We start from the raw sequence: 24,983 nt of genomic DNA, 5'->3' as shown, positions 1-24,983 counted from the left end.
TGGAGAGAGACCTGGGAGTGCTGGTGGACGACAAGTTCACCATGAGCCAGCAGTGTGCCCTGGCTGCCAAGAAAGCTAATGGGATCCTGGGATGCATTAGGAGGAGTGTGGCCAGTAGGTCGAGGGAGGTTCTCCTTCCCCTCTACACTGCCCTAGTGAGGCCCCATCTGCAGTACTGTGTCCAGTTCTGGGCTCCCCAGTTCAAGAAAGATGAAGAGCTACTGGAGAGAGTCCAGCGGAGGGCTATGAGGATGATGAGGGGACTGGAGCATCTCTCCTACAAGGAGAGGCTGAGGGAGCTGGGCTTGTTCAGCCTGAAGAAGAGAAGGCTAAGAGGGGACTTACAAATATCTTAAGGGTGGGTGTCAGGAGGATGGGCCCAAACTCTTTTCAGTGGTGCCCAGTGACAGGACAAGGGGCAATGGGCATAAACTGAAGCATAGGAAGTTCCGTCTGAACATGAGGAAGAACTTCTTCCCTCTGAGGGTGACGGAGCACTGGAACAGGCTGCCCAGGGAGGTTGTGGAGTCCCCTTCACTGGAGATATTCAAGACCCGCCTGGACGCAGTCCTGTGCAGCCTGCTGTAGGTGACCCTGCTTCGGAAGGAGGGTTGGACTAGATGACCCACAGAGGTCCCTTCGAACGCCCAACATTCTGTGATTCTGTGATTCTGTGAAGATCTTGGAGGACAGACTGAGATCTGAATCCTAAAAACATTCAGCCTACTGCTGGACACCACTGATGGGCAATGTTGCTGAATTTTTGTGGACAACGACTCCCCTTCCTCTAAGTTCTAAAATGCACTGTACATCCAAACTTGCCTTCCTGAAAAAATTATTAAAAGATGAAAGGATAGCACAGGTGGTAAAAGTTACCATTTTATTCTCCTTATGGCTACGACAATGGCAAGCACCTTAAAGGGTGTACACACCAAGGAGAGTCAGTAATTTAGCAGTTTGGTTTTGTACACATACTGAAAAACTTCAGTTCTTTTGTTAATCTTGTCATTGTTCAATCTATACACTTACAGTTCTTAAGTACTTGAAATAAATAGGAATAAATAGATTTTATGCTGCTTTGCTGGACTGTTGCAACTATTTTGTCACAAGAAACATCTGAATTTGGGACCCGCAAATTGCTGAATACCAAAATATCACAGACAGTTCAGGGGAAGCAAAACTGTAGCGGAGCCGTCGTTCCTTCTACTCAGTTCTCATGTTGCCTGGACTTGGGGATGTACTTGTGACACAAGTCAAAGCAGATGAAGGGTTGCTCTAAGCTGAGCCTGGTTGCCTGCCAAAACAGTTCCCAGGAGACTCTTCTACCGGGTGAGAATTATGGTAGTCAAGCGCACCACTCTGTGATAGCTGCAGCTCTTCTGGACTGGGGGTAAATAGTTATGAGGCAATGCCAGCTTGATACTAGGACAGGGTTTCTGCCGTTCTGGCGTAAGCTGCTCCCTTCTTAAAGAAGCTTTACAGTCACATTGTATGCTACTGATATCACTGCTTGGATCTGGCCTAATAGCTTTAATTTACACATATAAATTGCTGAGTCTTTGAAAACTGCAAGCCAAATTTGTATTCCATATATTGTAGCATAACATATGTTCTTCTGTGATTTAAATGTCACTATTTAAATATCACTCAGGACTGAGGGCAGTTGGCCTGGGATGTCTCGTAACTCTTGGAGAACAAAGGGGGAGTTGTACAACACCAGGAATCTACCATCGTGATGGAAAACTTTGGCCTGAACGCAAATGGACACCTCATCTTCATCCACATAATGAGATCTGACCAATTTACCCATGAACTATCTGGCAACACAAGAATTGCAGGATCTGTTTGACAGACAAACAGACCTGTCTTTTGTTTACAAATGCCAAGACTTCTGGATCCCTGGCTTCAGAGATACTTGACATGCAACAGGGTGCAGCTGTGGCCATCCCGAGGAAAGCAATGAGATGGGTGTTATTTGAGTACACTCTCAGCAAATACTGACTGAGGGTCCTGTCCTCTGGATAGTTACGGCTTGACAGCTGCTATTTGTTAGGAGAAAAATAGCAACTGTAAAGCTGCTTGCTACTTTGTTTACCTGAAGCTCGGCAGCAACTATGGTGCTAGGGTATTAAAAGACAAATTTTTCACTTAATACCTCTGACCCCAAATCACTAGGGACCAATTGGTCAGATTGCTAGCCATTAATTACCAGCGTGTTTTTGATGTCTTGGCCACTGCTGAGACTAAGCACTATCCAAAACTGTTATGATGCTATATTCCTGGCGTTGTATTAACAGAGGACAATGCTGATTTTGTATATGCAGATTCGCAGCTCCTACCTGTAAAGTGCTGATGTGGACCGGAGTCCCTGTGCCATTCACAGTGTTCTTCTTAGCAGCATTTCCACCCTTCCCTTCTGCTTGCTCCGCCTTGGCAATCTTTGCTTTTTCGGCTTCAATTCTCTTGGGATTGTTTAGCATTACCTGAACCACCGCATACTCCACCAGCGATGCAAACCCAAAGAGAAGGCAAACAATCAGCCAGACATCTAAGGCCTTCACGTAAGACACTTTGGGAAGTTCAGCGGCGAGAGTGGTACATTCAGATGCCAAGCTGAGCACTGAGAAAATACCTACAGAAAGAAAAACAATATATTGGTTAAAGAAAACTTACCCTTACTGACACTGGCTGTGCTCTTCCTCTGAACCAGACAACACCAAGTGATGTTTTGCAACAGCGAATGGGACTTCACAATGCAGTCAGTGTATTTTGCAGCAGGTAGACAAAGTGAACATGCCTTCAGTTAATGAACAAGTTACATGGAATACTCATGTAGGATATTGCAGTTAGTGATGAGTTATTAACAATGCGTACCTTCATTTTATAAATGGATAAAGAAGTAAGTGAGGCTAAACTGGTTGCTGTGGTTTTTCTGCTTCATCACACATCACAGAACTGGGACATGGGCCTTCCGGAGACTTATCCTGTAATGTGCATCTATGTCTGGCAAGATGGAAGAGGAATATATGATACTTCAATCGAAAGACTCCAAGTCCTTTAAATTAGACGTGAAGAGCTACCGTTGTCCCAGAAATCTGAATTGTGCTACAGCAGGGGCAATGCTCTGAATGACCCATCCACAAGTGTGATACACAAATCTTTGGTGAAAGGGAAGTTTCTGCTAAAGAGCAAAACTGTACCAGCACATTAAAAAGCCTGTGTTCCCAATTCACTGTGAAGATGGAAACACTGAGGTGACTGAGGGTCCGCAATCATTCCCTGTTTCAGCTTCCATGATCTAGAGGAAGCTTTCTAGATAAAAGGCTTTCCAGGAAGCCCTTATCATGAAAAAAAATACATCTGCAGAGGCTGTTGAAAGGTCACACTCATCGTCAGACTCTGTTTCAACAAGCAGTGCTCCTCACAAGGCTTCCAAATGTCACCATCAACACAGGGCTCACATTGCAAGAGACTAAATACAAGCCTGATCTCAAAGAGGCTCCTATGAAACGGCCGAAGTAGCGTGAACAGCTACATTTGGAAAAAGCTAACTTTAGAAATGGCTGTCATGTGCCATCAAGCTTATTTCACCCTCCCCAGTTCAGAATGTCCCATTTTGGCTTTGTGAACCCTAGCAATAAATATCTTCTTTGGTTATGAGCGGGTGACTTCATAAAACGTAATTGATGACCCTAGAAAATGTTGGCTTGAAGGAGATACTCAGCTAGTCTTAACTATGTTTCTTATATTGCTCATGTGTGCTATTCAAAGCATGAAAAAAATTTTAATTCATAGAGAGATCATTTTCTTCAGATCCATTTTAAGTAACTGAGGATGTGAAAATGTTAATAAAACTGAAAGTTTATTGACCTATGAAAGTATTAAATTCTAGTTGATCGTAAATAAGAACTTGTTAATTTGCTGCTGTTCCCATTTGGATTTCAGTAAGATTGATATGATAACTTATTTGGTATTAATCTCAAATGGGCAACTTACTAGCTGCCAAAACACTGAGGAGAAACTGTAAAGAAATCATTACATGATACAATTTTAAAATACAGGATCTTACAGTATTTTATTTTCAAATGTGCAATAACAACGTATCATTGCAAAACTGTTTTTTTTTGTCCACTGAGATAATACAGAATGGTCAGATGTGCTATGTGAGATCATAATGACATGGCAAATACTGAATAAACAAACCTCAGTGTCCACTCCAGCTTATTTTCGATCTACTGTATCTGAAGCATTCAAGTACAAACATGCCCATAAGGACAGAAAGTCAGCACAGAATAGTCTCCCTTTTTATAAATGTATTTTCACTTACCAACACCAGCTGTCTTGGGCTGAACACTAATTATGGATCATAACGAACAGCAATAACAAGTACAAATAAGGCTGTATTGCCTCCCAGTATATAAAGGACACCTCTGCCTACGCCCAGCTTTCTGTTCATTCTGTAACAGTCTATTGTACCAAGTATCACACTGGGTCTATGCTAAACTTCTGAAAGGCAGCCTCTACCTTTACCCTGAATAATCAAAATTAGCCAACGATATGGACTGGCTCAACATCTTGGATATTGTAATTTTTTTCCTACTAACTTTAAAAAAGTTAATAATCTTAATATGTGAGTATTCTCATGCCTGCTGCTTAAAACATTTGTACAACCACTTTGTAGAGTTTAAAGTACTACATCTTACAATCTTGGATTTAATTCTATAAAACTAATTCACTAACTACTAGCTGAAAAGATTTTAGTGAAGCTTTCATCATTTTTTTCAGTAGAGCAATTGAGGTCATCGTGACCTGCCTCTAATTTCCATTTGCTTGGATTCCTAGGATGAAAATTTCATTCTTAGAGCCCGAGAAATTTCTAGACTTTCAAGGTAACAACAAAGTGAGACAGAAGCACAGGAATATTCCATTAAGCAACAATTTTCTGCCATATCAGAGTTGGCATGGCCTTGGAGACCCTAGTACCAGAGTTGTAAGCCGCATCTCTGGCAGCAGCAGCACTAGGTACCTACCTAACACGGTCCAAAGCCCAGGGCTCAAACCAAGTGAGGAGAATGAATAAATAAACTGTAAGATTACTTACTAAAAAAAACAAAAAGGGAGCAAAAAATCCCTGTTTTCTTCTCAGGGAGCACTAAAGACAGGGACAGAGCTCCTTCCTCTACACTTGCAAAGTAAAGGGAAAGTTGGCCTTTCTAGGAAATACCCCTGCATTTTTACTCCTACTGTGGTATCCCTCTTGATGGCAAAGTTCAGCTTATCAGTAAGGCTAGTTAGCTCCCGGCCCTTTGACTGTACAGAGCTACTTTTTAAAAAATATTGCCTAAGGTTACATATGGATAATATCAGAAAGTGTCAGCAAAGCACTTCAGCATGTGCTGCCAGATAAATATATCTCCCTTTATTGAATCCATCAAAACTTACTGGCCTCAGCACTATCTTCTAGCAGTGAATTCCACAGGTTAATTATATGCTGTACAAAACAGTATTTTCTGGTTTATATTACTGCTTTCAAAATGTCTGGCTTCATCTCATTTATGTTATTGAAAATAGGTAATATTCTGTCTTCCTTTCCTTATAATTTGATATCTCTAATACATTCTCTTCTCTCATTAAACTCCATCAAATAAAAGATATACTCTTTGCCAATCCTTCTTCATACCACAGTTCTAACATATATCTTTATGTCTTCCTCTGAGACCCTACGTTTGTTACAATTTTATAAAATTAAATGACTAGAACTGAGACAGATCTGAGGACAGGAGTGATGGGGCAGGGGCATGCCTGGCCTCAGATCTAGCTGCCCCTTGTACGTGTGGAACCTATCATCGCTGCTCCAAGCCTTCAGCAACCCTGTTGTACCCCCACCTGCACTCAGGACCAATGCTCTGTGCTGTCAGGCTGCTGCGGGTGGACAGAAGTCTGATCCCTGCAGCTCCAGGGAAGATCTTTTTCTCTTTGGGAATCACACAGCAGTGAAGGAAAGATATGAATTTTTCAAACAGATACTGGCACAATGTCCACCTGTAAAGAACTGGAGAGTCCTCTGTTGGGCTCATTAAAAGGTGAAACACCAGTGTCTAATTAGAAAGAAGCATGCAGGGATATCAGCCTTTATGTCGCTTAGCCACAGCGGTCCAGGTACCAGTCCTTTGTGGAATTCCCTACCACCAGATGATCTAACTGGATGAAATGTTACAGGGCTTGCAACTTATTTAGTTCCTACATGGACAAAGGCTTTTTCTTCAAACAAATGTACATCCTTCTCCTAGAACATTAATCAGCCTACAGATACATATTCTGCTAGCTGGCTTGCAAAGTATCTTTTATTCCTAAATCACCTGGAAACTTCTGAGATGCCTAGCCACGGGGTGCAGTAGGCCACTATATATAATTCTAAGGATAACTGTATTAAGATATTTTTAAGTAAATCTGAAGTAGCTTCTCATCTGATGTGATCTGTATCTAGCCATTGAGAGTGTAGTGGCCATTGGTAATGCTTTTTGGGGATCAGGTATCATCCACTTGACACAGAAGTATTAATCTTGTTAGATTTCAAGGTCAACTGTCTTCAAGGATGTAGCTAGAATAGTTAGTTTGTCGCTGCCTTTCAAACTGGAGAAACATAAAACTTACCCCAGTGACAGTGCTATCAACTTGTGCTACCAAATACTGACTCGTCGCTAAAGGATGGTCAGATTTAGCAGGTTTTGCTTTGCTGGGGAGTCAGGAAATGTCACATAACTAGGTCAATGGTTCTTATCTTTAAAAATGCATTATTTTAGAAATGCTAATACATAAAAGGAGCCAATAAACACTTATAATATATGAAAACAAATAAACAATAAATAAGTATGCATGTTTAGTCATAAAGCAAGACATCCATGTTACATAAATCAGCACTACATCTCTTATAAATCTAATACATAAATAATAGGGCCGTCTGGTCAGCTATTTGAAGTGCAGGATTATGAAACAAGAAATACAGCTCAGGTTTTGATCCCATTGGTGCTCACTACATAAAAATATTTCCAGTTCTTGTTTCTATCTTTTTAAGTTAAGGCATGCTACGTTTTCCCCACACTGTTTTTTCTTAGACTGTCTTCTGTTGTGCATTATGGAATGCATCCTTGCTGCTTTTCAAGGCAAAAGATTATATTTGTTACTTGCTATCCAACTGATACAGATTGTGACTCCTCCCCAAGTAACTATTAATATTTTTAAAGGTCAAGAAGAATAAAGCTGATTTATATTCTGAAACAGACCCTTAGAAAAAAGAGACAGTAAACATAATACTGTTTTTGTTATGTTTAATTAGAGCAAGGTAGCCAACACTGACTCAGAAGCCAAACGTAGCACTCTGATCATGGTTCTCCAGTTTTTTCACAGCTCGTGGTTCATTTTGGCTGTCATATCACTGGAGGAGGAAAAGGCATGGTAGATGACTTGAGACGGGAGCAGTGGGGCTCCAGCCAGGGGGTATGTGGACACTTCTCCACCTAACAAAACTCAGCAGGCCCCCTTCCCACTCCAGCTGGCTCGTAACACAGGGGTTTCAGCTGCCCACTACTGTAAGACCCTGCTGATCACAGACACGGACTAGTAAGGTGATGTGGCCGGCCCTGACGCGAAGGGTCTCCAGCGCTTCTCGACGCACGTGAGGCTGTACAGGGCTCACGTCGTGTGGGGATGTGGAGGTTCAAGTGCGGGTGAGAGGTTTTTGAGGAAGGCAGGGTGCTGGAGGGATTCTGTAGCTGCACTCACGGGGTCTTGAAAACAGATGCCATAAACATCCTGGGACACGGAAAAAGTTTAGAAAATAAGGGGTATGGACTTGTGGAGGAGTGCCAGTGAAAAGGGGTGTATGGGGAGGCTAGAGCATGGGGAAGGAGAGGTCGTGGCATGGGGACAGGAATCCAGATGGGAGAAGTGTCAGGATGCAAGAGCCTGGCTCTGCATTTCATTGAGCTCTTGGGGTCAGCAGGTTTGGCCACCCCAGAGCTGGAGTCCCATGTACAATCCAATTCGTCAAGATAATATTGTTTTGATTAACTCGATGTCCTACTAACTCATAATAAACGAAGAGCCTGCCTACTGCGTTGTACTAAGCAGCATGAAAGCATGGGCCTGAAGTACTCTCATGAACTGAGTCTCTAATGAAATAAAACCAATCAGGTAACAAGGATGCTAATTCTCTTCCAGATATCATTCTGTTTCTATTACTCTTCAGAAAAACTGCTCCAAGAGGTAGTTATTTACAACCTTACTCATCTTTCTGCTTTCTTACTGATTATTCAGATGTTCAAATTCCTCTAAACTGCACATTGCCACAGTGTCTGCAGCATCACCTGTACATGGATAATATCATCTTTGTCTGGGCTGAGAGACGCACAGACAGTGTGCTTGTAAGTGCTGGAACCATTATCAAGCAAAGCCTAAATGCGGAGGTGGATTTTACAGGACTAGGGATGAGCAGGTTTCAGTGAAAATGATCAGCAGACGATGGAAATGAAGTTGCTTTCAGTGTCCAGTGTCATGTTGTCAAAGCAACTGAGAATGGCTCAATGGCATTAAAGTGGATTGTGATGGTACGTGTACGCGCAGGTTACCCAGTGGGACTCTCGCAGCACTTGCATCAGGATTGATCCAAAATGACAGCCAGGATAGAACAACAATTAGCAGTGTAGGAGCATAAACACCCATCATGTAAAATCCAACTTGTCTTCTTAAAGTGAAGATTACTTCTACACAAGTGTAATAACCTTTAAAAAAATAAATGCATTAATGTTTAATGTGCTTTGCAGGTCAACCTCTTCAGATCTGTATCTTCTAGGCCTTTTTCTAGTTAAGAGCAAAAGTTCAATGATAAGATTTTCTTTATAAAAAGGCAAAGAGTTCAGTTCGGAAAAAAACTGTTCAAAACACAGAGCAATATAACTGCCAAGCATGGCCGGGCATGTGGTACTCTCTGTGCTCTGTAAGGCACCCTCCGTCTTTTCACAGCGCATCAGTAACGGGCAATTCAAGTGACCCCCATCTTGATGCTGGCTTCAAGATGCAGTCCAGATAAAACCAATGTGTTCTAGCAGTCATACTAGCTTAAGCTCATCTGAAAATCCTATTTAGCATTCCTTTGTGAAAAGGATGGAGTTAAGAAATATTAGCGTAGGAAGTTTAGAATGGAAAGAGGTGATCTGAATGTGACACTAAGCAGAGGTTCCCCTAGTACTGAAAGATGGTACAGGTGACTTCTATAATTGGTTACAGACTTCTTAGAAAAGACTCTAAAAACTCAGTAAATTTTGAAAACAAGGAATACAGCCACAAATATTTTAAAATGAGGATGTAAGTCACCCAAATATTTAAGATATCTGTTAAGATGAATTCAATAAAAAATAAAGCTGCAGATACTAGAGGTTTTGCTGGAGACAGGAGATGGATCAGGAAGTCCAACAACCAGAAAACAAATTCTGTTCATGTTTTCACTCAGTTAGCAGAACTGGCATTTTTATGTTAATACTAACACAAAAGCTTTGTAAAAACAACTTCATAAACTATTCTATCACAAGGAAAAGGCATGTCTATGTCACACTACAACAATTTCAAAATTCAGATCAGGTTATATCTATAAATAAAGTTGATGCAAAGCTGATTTACAAGATAGAAACTGTCAAAAATATACATTTTTATCTTCTCCGTTTGATCAATTAAGTGTCATAGAACAATAAGCCATCTTAAAAGTGCTATTTGGGCATGCAATAACCAAACCAACAAAACAATAACACATTAAGGAAAAATTTCCTTGTGTAGAAGACACTATAAGGTATTCCACAGTTGCTCTTCCATGATCTGTTGTCAGACAAATTTCCTCGCAATAATTTCTGAGTAGTTTCCAGATACTTTTAGGTTTTATTTTCAAATTACCTTCAAAATCATTATTTTTTGCTTTATGACAGAAATGCATTATGTGTGGTTTTGTATCATCTTTCATCAAGCAGAGAATACTATCTATTGCCCTCACCCTTCAGCTCGCGAGGACCTCTTTGGATCTGTCCTACATTCTGATAAACAAAGAGTAGACAATTTGCAAATTTAAATATTAAATTTATTGCCACAAAAAGTCACCCCAAATTTGTGGACCCTTTTTCTCCTTAAGTAGGTATGATAAAACATCAGTTGACGTAAACAGGCAGTAAAGACTAAGTTTTTTGCAACTGGCAAGAATCTCCTACATAAGCCTTTAATTTTGAAAATTCACTTGTACATGCAACACTGCCTCTTGATTATCTGACAAATCCTTAACTGAATTAATTTTAACCACATGTGGAAAATCTTTAAAGTCAATCAAACAACTACTGATTACTGAAAACAAACTTTAAAAGTACTTGAGAGTACTAAAATATTCCATTCACATTAATGAAATATTAGTTCCTGTCCTGATTAAGAGATTAACACGGATGTTCTTAATTTTCAAACAAAAAGGATTTGCACCTACTTTGACCATTCTCTAATGTTCTTTCTTTAATGTTCCAAACTCATACACACACACAAAATGTGACCATTTTTCTGACCACTTTCCACAGTGTCATTTCAACTTGTGGTCACAAGGTGCTGAAACTTGAGAGAACACTACTGATTTTCTTTTCTAATTAATGGTAAAGCATACAATTCTTAGATTTTTCTTTAAGGTTCATAAAAATACATAAAATGTCTGAAGATTTTTTAGATGTTTAATTTTAGATTTAGGGCAAAACTCAAAATTATCATGATAACTTCAATAATAAGATATCAATCTCGAGTAAGTATTTCCTTTTTCCCTCAAATAGAATGCAAGTCTTCCAATTTTCCAATTTGTATGAATTTTATTTGGGAATCTCAAGTTCTATCCCTTTAATTTTTCACTACTCTAGAGCTTATTTTTTTCAGTGAATTCATTGTTTCATTAAGAATAAAATATTTTTTTCACTGCTAAGTAAGCTTCTACCATATCCACACTTAGATTGAATGCAATCACTGTCAGTTGGCTATGCTCTCACAAATGCAGAATTTTCCTGAGGGAAGCTAATTTCATATTATTTACAAAAGGTGAATCACCTGAGATACTGAATGTCGTAGTTTAACCTGGCAGCCGGCAGCTACGCACTAGACAGCCGCTCGTTCACCTCCCCCGCCTTTCCCCACAGCGGGATGGGGCAGAGAAATGGATGACAGCGAAAACTTGTGGGTTAAGATAAAGGCAGTTTAATAAGGCAACAAAGGAAATACTAATATTAATGCTACTACTGCTGATAATAATAATGAGATTAATGAATATGCAAAAAACCCATATACAATAGATTTCTCTCACCCCCTGACAACTGATTCGCAGCCCAAAAAAAAAAGTTCAAACTCCTGGCCAAGAAAGAATTCAAAAAAACCTCCTGGAAACCAAGAAGAGCCGATAGCTCTGTTCATAATAGCTCCCATTCATAAACTGAGGATGCCATCCATGGCATGGAACATTTCCACTGGCCAGCTGGAGCTATCTGTCTGGCTGTGCTTTCTCCCAGCTCCTGCACACCTGCTCATTAGCTGAATATGGGAGACTGGAAAAAGTCCTTGATTTCTTAGTAACAACTAAAACCACCAGTGTTATCAATGTTCTTCTCGCACTAAATCCAAAACACAGCAGCTACTGGGAGGAAAATTAACTCTCTCCCAGTCAAAACCAAGACACTGAATTACATCGTTAGGCTAAGAACTCACTCATTTTGCCGTTAAAAACCAAACCTCATTTCAATTTCTATTACCTCTTTCAAGATAAATTCCTTAACTCTGAGATCTACTACGGTTACCTGAGATCTCTTCAGACTTGGAACCTAGTTCAGGAGCAACTGCAAGTGACAGACCCTTGACTTCAGCTGAATAGTCAATAAGAAACTTGTTCAGTTCTGATCTGAGGATCCTCAGAAGCTGCAGAACCACAGCCACCCTCACTGAGTTTTAATGGGAGATTTATTCAGATAATGCAAGCGCACTGACTAAAATACGCCCTGCTGACTTCTGTTGTTGTAGAAAGTCTTGCGGTTACCACAGTATCTGAGTAGTTTGGATATAATTACAGGCAAGAACCAATCTAGGTAAAAAAGATAAACCATTAGAAGCCAGACTACAGAAACCATTGGATAAATCTGTGCCCACACTCAGAAAATAATCATAGGATTGAATAACTACAGGGCTGAGGAGTGTAAGCAGCTTTCTGTAATGACAGACTTTCTAGAACATTTAGAGAAAGGAAGAACCTGCAGGGTGAAGCATTTGAAGATACACTCTGATACTAGTCACTTCTGGAACAAAAGCTGAACCAGCAAACCAAAATTATCCTACTTTGCTGCAACTGGCATAATTCTACATGAACATCCTATCAGATAAGATAAGCATTTACAAACATAAAAATGTATTAGCACTATAGAAACAAAACAGTAACATCAGAAGACATGAAAGCAAAACCACTAAAAACATTTCATCTCATATTCAGCCTGGATGTTTCCAAATTTGAATCAGTTTGCAGTAATTACATGTGGTAGTTAATGTTATATGAACTACTGGTTTGTTAAACGTTATCTGTTTTCTCCCCCAAAATGCAAGACATGAAGTGGCATATTAACCATTAAACTTAAACAGTAATTGAAGGAAGCTTAAAGTTTTTTACTAAGAAAGTCGCTTGTATTACCTACCTGTGCCTTTATAATACTTGGTACAGTTACCATATTCAATATCCTCCTTTTTAATATCAAACTGAGGCAGAGCAATTTTCTCTAGCTGTACAGGATCTCCAGACTGCCAGATAAACCGTAAGTCATCAGTTGTGTAACCAACTACGAGAACAAAATAATAATAAGCATTTAAACAACCATCGCAATCAGAGTAAACTGTGCAAGAAAATCTAGCATATATATATCGTATTTCTTTCACTCTTTCTTTCTATTTCCCGTTCAAAGAACTAAATACAAAAATGAAATAATCCATAACCGAATTTTTATGTAGGCCTAAATTAGGACTTGGTGGGTGGAGCATTGCATTATCAGCAATACTGCACTGTTGAAGAGGTGTTTGTTACAGTGCTTACTGTTTAAACAAAGCAAGCAAAGCTCTGTTCCCCACAGCTTTGAAGCCTCCATATTCATTCATACTCTACTTCAGCAAAGCATGAAAATATACTGAACTTTAACAGCACTCACAAGTCTTAGTAACTTCAAAAGTATTTAACAACTCAATTATGGTGATGAATCTTGGCTTTTGTGTAAAACAACCTTTCTGCTTAGTTGTTCAGATTAAAGGCCTTGATACACAAGAGCACTGACATTCAGGAAATACTTGACCAGGAATTTAAGTAGATGTGTAGTCCTACTGAAACCAATCCAGTGCCTTCCTGATCTCCTGAGCACAGACAGACTTCAGTATATACCTGTCTAAATCATGATATACACAACACCACCAAATGAGAAGCAGCAAAAGTTAGGCTCACAATATTAAATCATAAAGCAACAACAATTAAATGTGCAGTCATAATCATGAATTTACATGCCATTTTTCTGCTACCTTCTGTTTATCGAGGATTAATTTAATTCAAACAGAGATAATGTGTGTTATATGGGAACAGAGATGGGGAAACATAAAAAAGATGGAGCTGGAATGCAATGTTGCATAATTCAAAGCCTCTGAAAAATGTTTAAAGAACTGTTCTTTTTCTGAAGGCTTTAGACAGATTTTTTCACATCTTTAAAAAACAGCTGTGATTAAAAAGGTGAACTGTTCATAAGCTAACTGATACATACAGCAAATCACAAAACTGCCCAGATCCTTTAAGATAACAATTACTGGACAGTGAAAACTTTGTCTATAGGGAATGTGTAGAGATGGGGATCATAACTGCAGATACGAGAACAGCTTAGTAAAAAACGGTGGCCTGTTTTGGTTTGGAAGTCTAGTAACTAGAAACAAAATATTGATTTAAAAATATCTTTGACTAAAACTGCCAATGGCTGACAGTGAAAGCAAGCCGACTGTTGGAACTGGAGGGACAGACAGAGCCGTGGGTATCATTCTCACTTTTGCCAAGTGAATTAAAATGTAGAAGAAAGTTTAGCACACACTGTCTTTACAAAGGAGCAATTTCCCCCTGAATTTGAATATACCTACTTATCATGGAGAGACAATAAGGTTATTTAAATAAAGTTATTGAAAAATTTTTTATGAGTAGTTCTTCCTTGAATAACTATACTTTGCAATGTGTGTAAAGCAATCCAGACTGAGAAAGCTTGAGCAAACTTCCATTAATATTACTGCTTAATTCCAGATTAACCCCAAACTGATCTGGGTTTACCCTAAGAGTTTGCTTCAGCTTATGTATATACGTATTAGTGATGGGCAAAACTACTACGGACATACTACAATTCTAAAGGTAATCACTGGCAAAAAACCACTAAATTATAATGCTCTGATATGATTATCATTATTATCCTTGCCCCTACCGGGATGCCCTGCTCAGCCTTGATTAACCTTACTCTTTCTTCGCTTCGGTCTCCCCTTCCCTAACCCCACCTTCCTCACCACACCCAGTGGAGTAACAACCGAATAAAGTTTTTTGTATTATGGCAGGAACAGAGCAAGCCACCTTCCTTTCATACTAAAAACAAACAAAAAAAGTTTCATACTAAATGCTTTTAATGTATGAGCACCAAATACTCTTCCTCTGTTACCGTATCAAAAGAGATTGAAACAATACCATGCGCCATCAGTGCAATGGGATCAACTGGATCCCAACAACCGACAAAACAGCAAAGGTTGTGGGAGTTAAAGTTGCCTGGGGAAAGCATGGATTCTTTTTTCCAAATTATATGTGTTTCCATTTTACAAAGTTTATTGTAAATGTTTTTATAAAACTCATCAGTTGTCATTATGTTTGATAGCAAAAACTATGAACAGAGTGCATGGTGCCACAACTGTAAGAAACTTTTTGATAGGGAAGTGTATGTTGGTAGGAACCAGTCAATATTAATTTCAAGATTCATTAAAAATGTCGACATGAACCATGCAGAATTCATCATTTTTCATTTGATTCTTGGGCATGCCTAGAAGGCAACTGGTTTTATGCACAAACTGATGTACATACAGCTTTCCAGTTGCATCTTGCAGCGCTGTGTATCCATAGGAAACAAGGTCAAGTCCAAAGGGCATGACAGAGTAATAGACAACCTGAAAATACAGAAATGGAATTTAAAAACAGTAGACTGCAATAAGAAAAAAATCATAGGTATTAGATTTTCAGCTTCTAAAATAGCAGAAAAAATTAAAGTTATAATAAGTAGTAGATTGAAATTTAGCTATCTCTAGTAGTCTGAGAAAAAAATTTTACAGAGAGTTTTAAAGATACAGTAGTTCACAAATTAGAGACCTACTAATACACAACAAAATACATATAGATCAGAAGACTAACCAAACCAAAGGTCCATACAGAATCGAGTCCTATCCCCAGCAGTGGCCAGTGGCAGACTCCTGAAGGCAAATATGAGACTACAGCAATCAGGAATTTTTTTTTTCTAGATTATCTAGCAGCCTCTTGAAAGTTGCACCTCAAGGACTTCCCAAACTAGAAGTAATGTTTCAGTATTCAAGAGACATCAACAGATTTTTTTTGCCTCCAAGAAGTTGCTTTGCTTCCAGTTCCTTTCTGGAATCTGTATAAACTTTAATCATGTATAGCATCCTGCAGCAAGGAATGCCATAGCTAAGCTGCACACGCTCTAACAATCTCCTTTAATCTATCTTGAGCCTGCCTCATAGTTCTCTCACTGGAAAAGAAGGAGAAAAATCAATGTCCATCCATTCTCATTATTTAGAGGGCTCTATGCCACCACCTCAATTATCTTGTTTTTTCCATTGTGAAAAGTTCTGGCTTGCTTAGCTGTTCTTTATACAGGATGCTGGTCTCTACTTTTGACCATCCTTGCCTCCCTTCTTGCAGTGGGAAGACCAGAACTGCACCTTGTATTCAAGATGCAAGGATAGCATGAATTTACACAGTGGCATGACATTCTCTTTAATCCCTAATATTTCCTAGAATTCATTTCACTTTCTCAATCAGTACTGAGCTATTAGCTGACATTTTCAGAGAACTAGCTATTATTACCCAAAAGGTGTTTTCCTAGCTGGTAATAACCACCTCAAACCAATCAGTTTTTCTATAAAGTTAAAATATTTTTTTCCCACGTGCATCATTTTCAGTTATTTAAATTGAATTTCATGTTATATTTTGATGCCTAGTCATTACATTAATCTGTAATTCTCACTGTTGTCTCTTATCTTTACTATCCTGAATATTTTGGCATCACCAAACCCACTTGCCAGTTCACAATTTTCCAGATGATCTATGTTGAACAGCACAGGACCCGGAAGAGACTTTTCTATGGGACTTTACTGCTTCCTTCCCCTTATGTGAGCACTTGCTGTTTATTCCTACATTCAGTTTCTCAATTCTTAACTATTTATGCAGGCAAGAGCTTTCCCTCACACGCATTTTGTCATTCATGTATTTTGATAACTGGAGATTCTTTCTTTAATATGTGATAATATCTCTGTAAACTAAAAACATAAGGCATAGCAATTACAGATTTAAAAAAAAATGAAAATCTTAGTAGCATGTCACCAAACCACAGTGGCTCAAAAAATTAATCTTATCTGCGTACATATCATTTATGAACATACTGTATCATTAAAATCAGCAGAATATACGTAGAGCACGACATTAATTTCAAACTTTATTGAATTTGGTCTTGTTATTTGGAATTTTTCAGAGAAGAATTTTTCCATTAGAAACACTTCTATTAGTATTCACTCAATATTCACTATTCGCTAACCTAACCTATTGACTGAAATAAGCTCATTTACGAATAGCTGCAACCTGGAAAAATATTTTTTAAAAAGTTTCAATGTTTCATCTAACATTTGCTATTTCAAATGGGAAGTTTCTTTTGTAGCTGAAAGTGATTTTCTCATAATCAACTGCAGTCAGAACCAGGACCTTCAGAGTGGCCAAATAAAATGCTTTGATTGCCCAATATATTTTCTTTTCTGATCACTGCTGGCAAAAGTCTGGAGATTGAGTTTTGTCATTCTGATCTGGAATAGGCAAAAAAGAACCCAGACTCTCCCATCTTATTTCTTCTTTCTAGCCACTTCTACTCCAGGAAGAAATAGCTCAGTGGCCGTAATTTCAGAAGTGGTTCCCTCTTCATGGTAAAGTTGTAGTATATGCGGATAATCATTTTTTCCTCTATGAGGGCAATATGTTCCATCTCACACCAGAAGAAAACTCACTCACTGTTAGGAAATTGAGCCCAATCTCTGCAAATCATTGTGTCTACAAACTCTCCAGATCTGTAATTCACTATGAGATCCTTTTAAATCAACCAATTTGCTATTTCCAGTGGATGACTATTTTTATGGCGTCGTGTATACCTTTGACAAACCAAGCTAAACCACAAAAAAGTATGCGTTAATTGCAATGAAATGAAACCATATTTTTGGGTCTTCCTAAAAAATCTATATCCATTAAGAAATAGACCTTCATCAGGATTATGTCCCAGTACTTTTACAAAACATTTATATTCACAAATTTTGTAATTTCTGCCTTTCCCTATTTCATTAGTAAGTTATCACGATTTTCTTTAGTTGGTGTAGAAATTCAAGTAGTGTGCAAGTTCTATGGTTTTGCTGAAGTATTTACTTCAGATATCCATTTCATTATGCTTCCAGAGATCCAAGCAATTATCAAAAGGATTTAAATTTGTTTCCAGTAATACTAGTTTACTTAATGTGTTAGCTTAACGTGACATAGAAACGCACATGCACTTCAAATTTCTAGTACTTGCTGTGCTATCAACTGACATGCTTTAAAACATCTTCATGTGATTTCTTCACACACAATTTATTGTAGTATTGCTTACAAACTGTCATATAAATTTAAATATTAAACTATATTACATTGCTAAGTCTGACAAAGCACATATATATATATATATCATATCAAGTAATTTAAAAAATGAGTAGAAATATATCAACAAAATACCTCATGCTGACTAGGACATCTCCATCCCGAAATATGAAAAGAAGGATATTTTCTTGTGTGACATCATGGAAGTTAGCATTTTTTTCATTTGCAAAGAATAAGTCTGGCTTCCAAAGACATTTAAACATTGTTGGGTCCACTGTCAGTGTATCTGAACCTCTCCAGTCATTGGGTAATTTGAGTCTGGGGTCATTCCACTTCTGTCTTAGAAAGATGTTGACTCTATAATCCTGATGGGAATAATAGTACACAAATATTAGATGAGCTAAAAGTCTAGCCAAAAACACACAGAGAAAGAAAACCATTCTACCAGACTGAAAAGAAAAGCAATTTATGCCCTGACTTTTCTATCACAGATAGTAATCACTATTCAAATTACATTGATAAGTGTTAAGTTTACTACAAATTGCTAGATGATGTCTCACTCATGTTATGAATGTGGTAACATTTTTTTTAAAAAGGGCCAAATTGTCCCCCAGGATCATTTTTCTGTCTCCTTGAGAGCAGGCCTCTGTTACCTAGGCACAGAGAAAAGCATGCAGCAGGACAGAGGGAGGCCATAGCTTGGCTACACTGAGTTGCTGTAGGCAGCAGGCAGAATATCACTTCTCTCAGGATATCCTGTGAGTCTAAATTGGCTAAGCAGCATACCGACATCAAAATATCACACTATAAAAGCAGAAAAAAGACCAGGCAGAGCACAGATTTTACACTACACCCCCAGAATACAGCCTCAGACCTTGTAACAACGATTTGGGACTATGTTGGTGACTGAGGAAGACTGGTGCCAGCCTGCAACACAAGTACTGAGGTAGCGCGTATGAACACAGAAACAGAGTAGGGCTCAGAGACAAAATCAAGACTTTACACAGAGGAAACTTCCCTCTGAATTCATCAGGACTCTTGCTCAGGGATGGACAATAGTAGAGCCATGCTCAGCGACAACGTAATTTTGCCTTTGGGAATTGGAGTAGCGTGTATCTCAGGGCAGAGCGATATCTGCACGTGTTCTGTCCTTAGTGAAAGCTGTGTGCATCCAAAGGAAAAATCTGACCCAGTATGTCAGCTGCAATTTTTCAGTCTTACCTCTCAGTCTTTTTGCCTTTTACATTTACATTTAAGCCAGCGCCTCTTTTTTACGTATATGTACACTAGGCAGACCACAAGATCAAGTAATGCTTGAAATAAAGTAAATATAGTAAAAAACAAAAACAAAAACAAAACAAAATTCTGTAGGTAAGATATGTCCTATCTCCAGTCTTCCTAGTTGTCTTCTATGGTGTATTTTATTTTTTCGTAATTGTTTATTAGGCACAAAGCATCCTGAGACAAGGGCTGTGTCTTTTAGAGCAGTGAAAATACTGCTACTGCTTTACACTTACAGCGAAATGCTAGAAATCTGTGAGTGAAGGTTCTCAATGTATTTTTGGTTTGTCAATGTATTCTGCATAACAAACCAATTTTATGAAGTTGTTTATTTTACATGTTAACACCCTCTTACATGTTTTTCTGTTAATACAATGTGAGTTTTTTTATGTTGTACTTACTATAATGTATACATTTACAGTCCAAAGCAAGTGCCATGTTGAGATAGTCATGCCAACTCCAACAGGAAGGAGTTCACTTGGCAAAGACCTCATGCAGCATAATTCACCCTGTTGATTTGCTCTGTTAATCTGAATACAGTGCCCACTTTTCCATGCTCAGTCCACCAGTGAGATCTGCCCAAGTGTTTCTTTATTACACTATACTGTGTAATATTTTTCCGTATTGCATTGTAAGGAAAAGCAAAGCATCAAAACTAACTAGAAAGAACCAAGGCAATATTTATTAATATGCATAGTTCTGAGAGATACGTTACTTGTTGGCAGTCCGTTTTTGAAAAAAATGTATATAGTCTGACTCTTATTTATACAGAGACCTATATTGTCCTGTCAAAGTAAAGAAGTAGTATAAAAATGTAGTCGATATGAAATTACTTTCTACTGGAAGGCCCTCATAGAGAAGCTTCAGAACAAGAGGGAATTCAGATCATTATCTTAGAAAGCATATTTTCAATTATATGCATGTAATTGAAAATTTACTTTACTTGCTTCTTGCTGAAGTTCCTATTCCATATGCACTTCTTGTCTCAGTGAAAACAATTACTTTACACCCTATGAGATAAATACTGCATACCGTTCATGCTCACAAGCATTACACTATTCATTACACCAAAATTAATTTCCCCATAAACAAGTGCATTACCCTAATTTTAACAAAATAAAATGCCTTCTCAAAGCCATAGGCAAATGATAAACAGTGTCCAATGCTTGTCTTCAGCTTACGCATTCAGAAGATGGAGATGTTTACATCACTGAAAAGTAGAATGCACTGGCAAAATAAGAATTGGAAGTAAGATCCTTGCTCAACTACAAAAGAACTTAAATTACCAAACAACGGGATGTTGTGACATTTTAAATAGTTGATTCTGTTCCCATTTAAGTCAATGGAAGAAAAAACCCATTAACCTAAAATAAGTAGGTTCAGACCTACCTAAACGACTAGAAACTTGTGACAGTGTACTTGGAGAGGAAGGCCACCGACATACTTGAGGCAATACAGAAAATGCAGCAGGAAGCAAAGAGATGTCAGGATACAAAACTGTGGCAAGCCAGACGATGATGTGCAGCAGGGCTTCTTTTCAGAAGAATATAAACTATTATAGCATCTGGCAGCAGTATACACTATGACCTGGTATAAATCTATTTTGAAAGAAGTCTGCAAGCAGTCCTCTCAAATTCGGCCAATGGATTTTAAGAGCACATGAACGATGATTCGGTTCAACAGGGGTTGAAGAAGTAGTCTGCATGAAGCACATGGCCTTCTTTCCATACATTTTACAAACATTCTTTGAATATTGCAGAATGAGTGGCATTTTATAATAAAGGAGAATCAAATAGCAATTTCAAAGCCTGAAACTAGGGGGGACTGGAAGAGATGTTCACCAGCACTAGAAATAGGAGGACTTGGTAGGTAAAAAGAATCACAGAAGTATTCTGCAGGGCTTTGTTTTCCCATGAAACTCCAACAGAAGGCAAGTTGTTTTCAGGGAGGTTGAAAGGGGAGGCATTCTAGGAAATATTTCAAATGCGACCTACTAAACAGTGGGCATGTGGCCAGAAAAACTCCTCAGGCCAGAAACCAGGCATAGCCAATACATCTCTTTCTGCAAACTGGAGCACACAGAGGATCATGAAAAGCTTTTTCTACATGAACTGCACTCATACAAAGAAAGGAAGCATAAAAGCACTATCTGTTAATAAAGTAGAAAATGGCATTTTTAAGACTAAAGTAAGGAAACTGAATTTTCCTTTTTATACGTAAATATTAAAAAGAGCATTCTGCAAGGTTTTAAAGCAAAGGAGAAGGAGGAACTGATATTTTGCCATCTGAGTCTGTGAACAAAGGTTACACTGCAAGTACAAACCTTAAATATAGATTCTACAGCCAGAGGGTGAGATCGTCAGCACAGCTAAAATACTATAGCCCTGTGGGTATTTATACCAGAAAGGAGCTATCCCTAGGAATCCTAGACTGGTCATCCAATCTATGACAGTTTCGAAATGTGACATAGTCACCATGTTATCCCACAAATCTGCAGTCTAAAAAAATATCTGCAAAATCAGAAGCAGAGTTAGCATGGGGATCCTACACAAGTAGTCTAATGAGCTAGAAGGAAACAAGTTACAGTATCCATGACAAAGGGAATTTACTGGAAGGCAGCAGCTCTGGTATAAGCTCTTGTCTGTTTTAGCCGTGCAAATTCTTATTCACTCTGTAGTTAGCTGATTTTTTTTTTTAGTTTTTCCAGGTAACATGTTTGATAAATGTGTGAAAGCATCGCAATTCTCTCGAGTATTCAACAACACAACATGAACACTATCCTTTCTAGACACAGAGCAAACATTTGCCCTTCAGTTTCCTCACAAGCGCTTGAATAAAGCAATATGGGTTTCTGGGCATAGGATCCACACTATGGGTCCTATCTTGCTTCAAACCAATATTGCTTCAAACCTGTCAATGCTTTTCTAGAAAGAAATTCCTTTCTCTCTTAAAAACTAGGTAGACTGTACTTCGGTGGGAGGTAATCTCTACTCAGCAGAGCTAAAACAGGACGCTTCACCCTCACACAGATTTTGCAAAAACCTATGAATTCAGCCATTACAGCCAGGAACGGCTACAGACCTAAGAATCATTATGATACTTCATCAACTGAAATACTTAGAAACACATTATTGCACATATTTTGGTATTGGTAATGATACCACTCCAATCAGTTTAGTAGCTTCTGGTAACTCTAGAGACAGACAAGAAATCAATATTCCTGGCGATTCACACCAATGCCTGAGACAGTAGAGATGCTGACAGCCACTCTCCTCTCCAACACTGGGGAACCTTTCTCAGCAGTTCTGTTACTGCCTGCAAATGTCTCTCCTTCCTGAATGCAAGAGGTCCCTCTGGTCCTCCACAGAGTCGTGGCCTCAGCTCCAGGAAACACTTCTCCAAGCTTTTCCCTGTTATAAGGGACTTGCTTCTACTGCCTGGTGCATTACTCAGACCATCTGAAGACAAGTACCAGGCTATCCCCACAGGTGCAGTGGCTCCTCAACGTCCACAGGACCCAATGCCCACTGCAGTAGGAAGAGTTTCCCAAGTGATACATGGAAGAACAGATTGTTTCTGTTGTCCGTGCTTCCTGTGATACATTAAGGCAACCAAGAAGTAATCCAAACTTCACATAAACACACTTAGCTATCATGGTGATCAGCTGGATGTAGAAATTTGAACAAAAGCATATATTAAAGCAAGTATGGTGTCTGAAGTTCTAAAATATGGAGAAGAGCATGACTTATCTTACAGAACATCCCAGTAAATATGTGGGTGAGCACACCAGGAATTCACAGGCAGGCATACATACATCGCTGTGGAGGGCATACTTAATTTGGGGGGTGGTGAGCACACTCCTTACATTCATGTTTTGTTACTATTTAGATCTGGGTAAATTGTAAAAAAAGCCTCTGTAAAAGCCACTTTTTAAAGCATGTAATAAATTTTAGAAACTTGAAAGGGCCATCTGGCCTAATATACCTGCCATCTTGGACACTTATCTCACTCCTACTTTCCTGCTCTTCCTCCCTGCCCCTCTTTAAAATCCAGCTCCCTTTTTGTTTTCAGGAAATAAATCTCGAGGTATCTTCAGCATACTTACATTCTCTGTTTTAATATCACTTCCCACTAATGCTATTAGTTGACTTACTATCTTTTGCAATCAAATCTAAATCTTTATTCACTCCTAGTTGAAGAAACCGATATTTCTGGCCAAGCTGTTCAAAAGCTGCTTCAGCCACCACATACATTTAACTCTGAGCAGCTCTGCAGTCCTACAGCAATGTCATTATGGTACTGTATAAGATGGTTCTGAACTTGAAGTGGGTACTTACTTCCACCGACCACAAAAGGTGTTTATTATTTATTAGTCATATTATGGTTTACTGCTTCTATGCCTTTATAAGTAGGAATGCTGCCCTAGACACGGCATTGAACAGAGCTGCCTGGTTTCGGGAACTGCCTCAATGTTTAGGATGGAGCAGATCACCCAAGTTATTTCTAAACGGGATGCTCAGGAAGCACCTCAGAACTCCCATGCTGAGTGCATGCCCTGGCTGTGGCTTCCCATGTACTGGCAAGACATGGTGTGCTACCCCCTTTCTTACATTAAGGAAAACCCCAATCAAGTCAGAATATCTTCAACAATCAAATGTCTATTCTTTTGCAATATTTTTGATGGTATTTGTTGGAAATACCATTGCATAAAAGATCTTCAAGTCCCAAAATATTTGGAATGGCTTTGCTGAAATGACTTTTTATTTTGAAATTGATATTATTTCCTATAGAAAAAACATCAAAATTGTAATGAGGATTATTTAGTGCTGTGGTTGACATGTTGAAATTTTGTGACTGAGCTGGAAACACATTTTTAGAAACTTCACTTCTCAGTTTCTCTCCCTCACACAGTAAATAAACAGGACTAAGAGTATGGTCATTGATGATCTACCTTTACTCTTTCTCCATCCAGTCCTCCACGATTTACTCCTATCCTCAGAAGTAATTAAAACAGAGAACCTGTATGCTCCAGACTTACGCACGCGTGTTCTTTTTCTTTCATATACAGTCCTAGTATTTTCTTTTGTAATACACCAACCAATTTATATTTTAACTCGTAGGAAGATTACTTAATTCCCCTGAACTGAATAAGTTATGGAAATATGTGTATTTCTTGCATCTTAGAAACCATGGATTTCCTTTCACGTACCTCAAATTCTAAAAGCTATGACAATGTGTGGACAAATACAGAGTGAAACAGATTAATAGGTTTATGACAGAAAGCACAGACAGTCTATCACTAAACCCATTAACTCAATTATCAGTGTCTAGAATCACAACAAGTATTTCTACTTCATAGTTCATAATCCTCAGCCTGAAATTTAATTTCATAAGAAAATCTCCATGTGTGCTATATTAATTTCATTTCAGTCTTACCATAGTTGTCTCTTGAATAGATCCAAAGCTGTTAATGAAGATGTTGACTGCAACATCGACTGGAATTCCTTTTTAAAAAAAAAAAAGATTTCTAGTGAACTGCACAATCCAGTAAAGTTACGTTTTCCTTCCTTTAAAGATCCTTTATCCTGCTATCACAATGTGAAATGTTTTTTTATAGGGTCATACAACTTTATCTTTTCAAGTTAGTATATACACAGATTTCAAAAGCTATGGTTTAATCTGTTCCCATTCAAAGCCAATAGAAATCAGA

General features: G+C 38.5%; 1 protein-coding gene across 1 annotated transcript in view; it reads right to left on the bottom strand.

The window, feature by feature from the left end:
• GLRB (glycine receptor beta) overlaps nucleotides 1–24,983 on the bottom strand; it is a 51,179-nt gene that overhangs the window by 11,312 nt on the left and 14,884 nt on the right. Inside the window, exons 4-9 of the mRNA XM_075421618.1 lie at nucleotides 24,710–24,777; nucleotides 18,128–18,357; nucleotides 15,173–15,255; nucleotides 12,735–12,875; nucleotides 8,628–8,780; nucleotides 2,340–2,632 (exon numbers count right to left, since the gene is read on the bottom strand). Coding sequence (XP_075277733.1) covers nucleotides 2,340–2,632; nucleotides 8,628–8,780; nucleotides 12,735–12,875; nucleotides 15,173–15,255; nucleotides 18,128–18,357; nucleotides 24,710–24,777 — 968 coding nt within the window. The remainder of the gene's footprint in view (nucleotides 1–2,339; nucleotides 2,633–8,627; nucleotides 8,781–12,734; nucleotides 12,876–15,172; nucleotides 15,256–18,127; nucleotides 18,358–24,709; nucleotides 24,778–24,983) is intronic.

This window comes from Opisthocomus hoazin, chromosome 5 (genome assembly GCF_030867145.1).
Source record: "Opisthocomus hoazin isolate bOpiHoa1 chromosome 5, bOpiHoa1.hap1, whole genome shotgun sequence".
Classification (NCBI taxonomy): domain Eukaryota; kingdom Metazoa; phylum Chordata; class Aves; order Opisthocomiformes; family Opisthocomidae; genus Opisthocomus; species Opisthocomus hoazin.
This window is presented reverse-complemented; position numbering and strand designations above follow the sequence as displayed.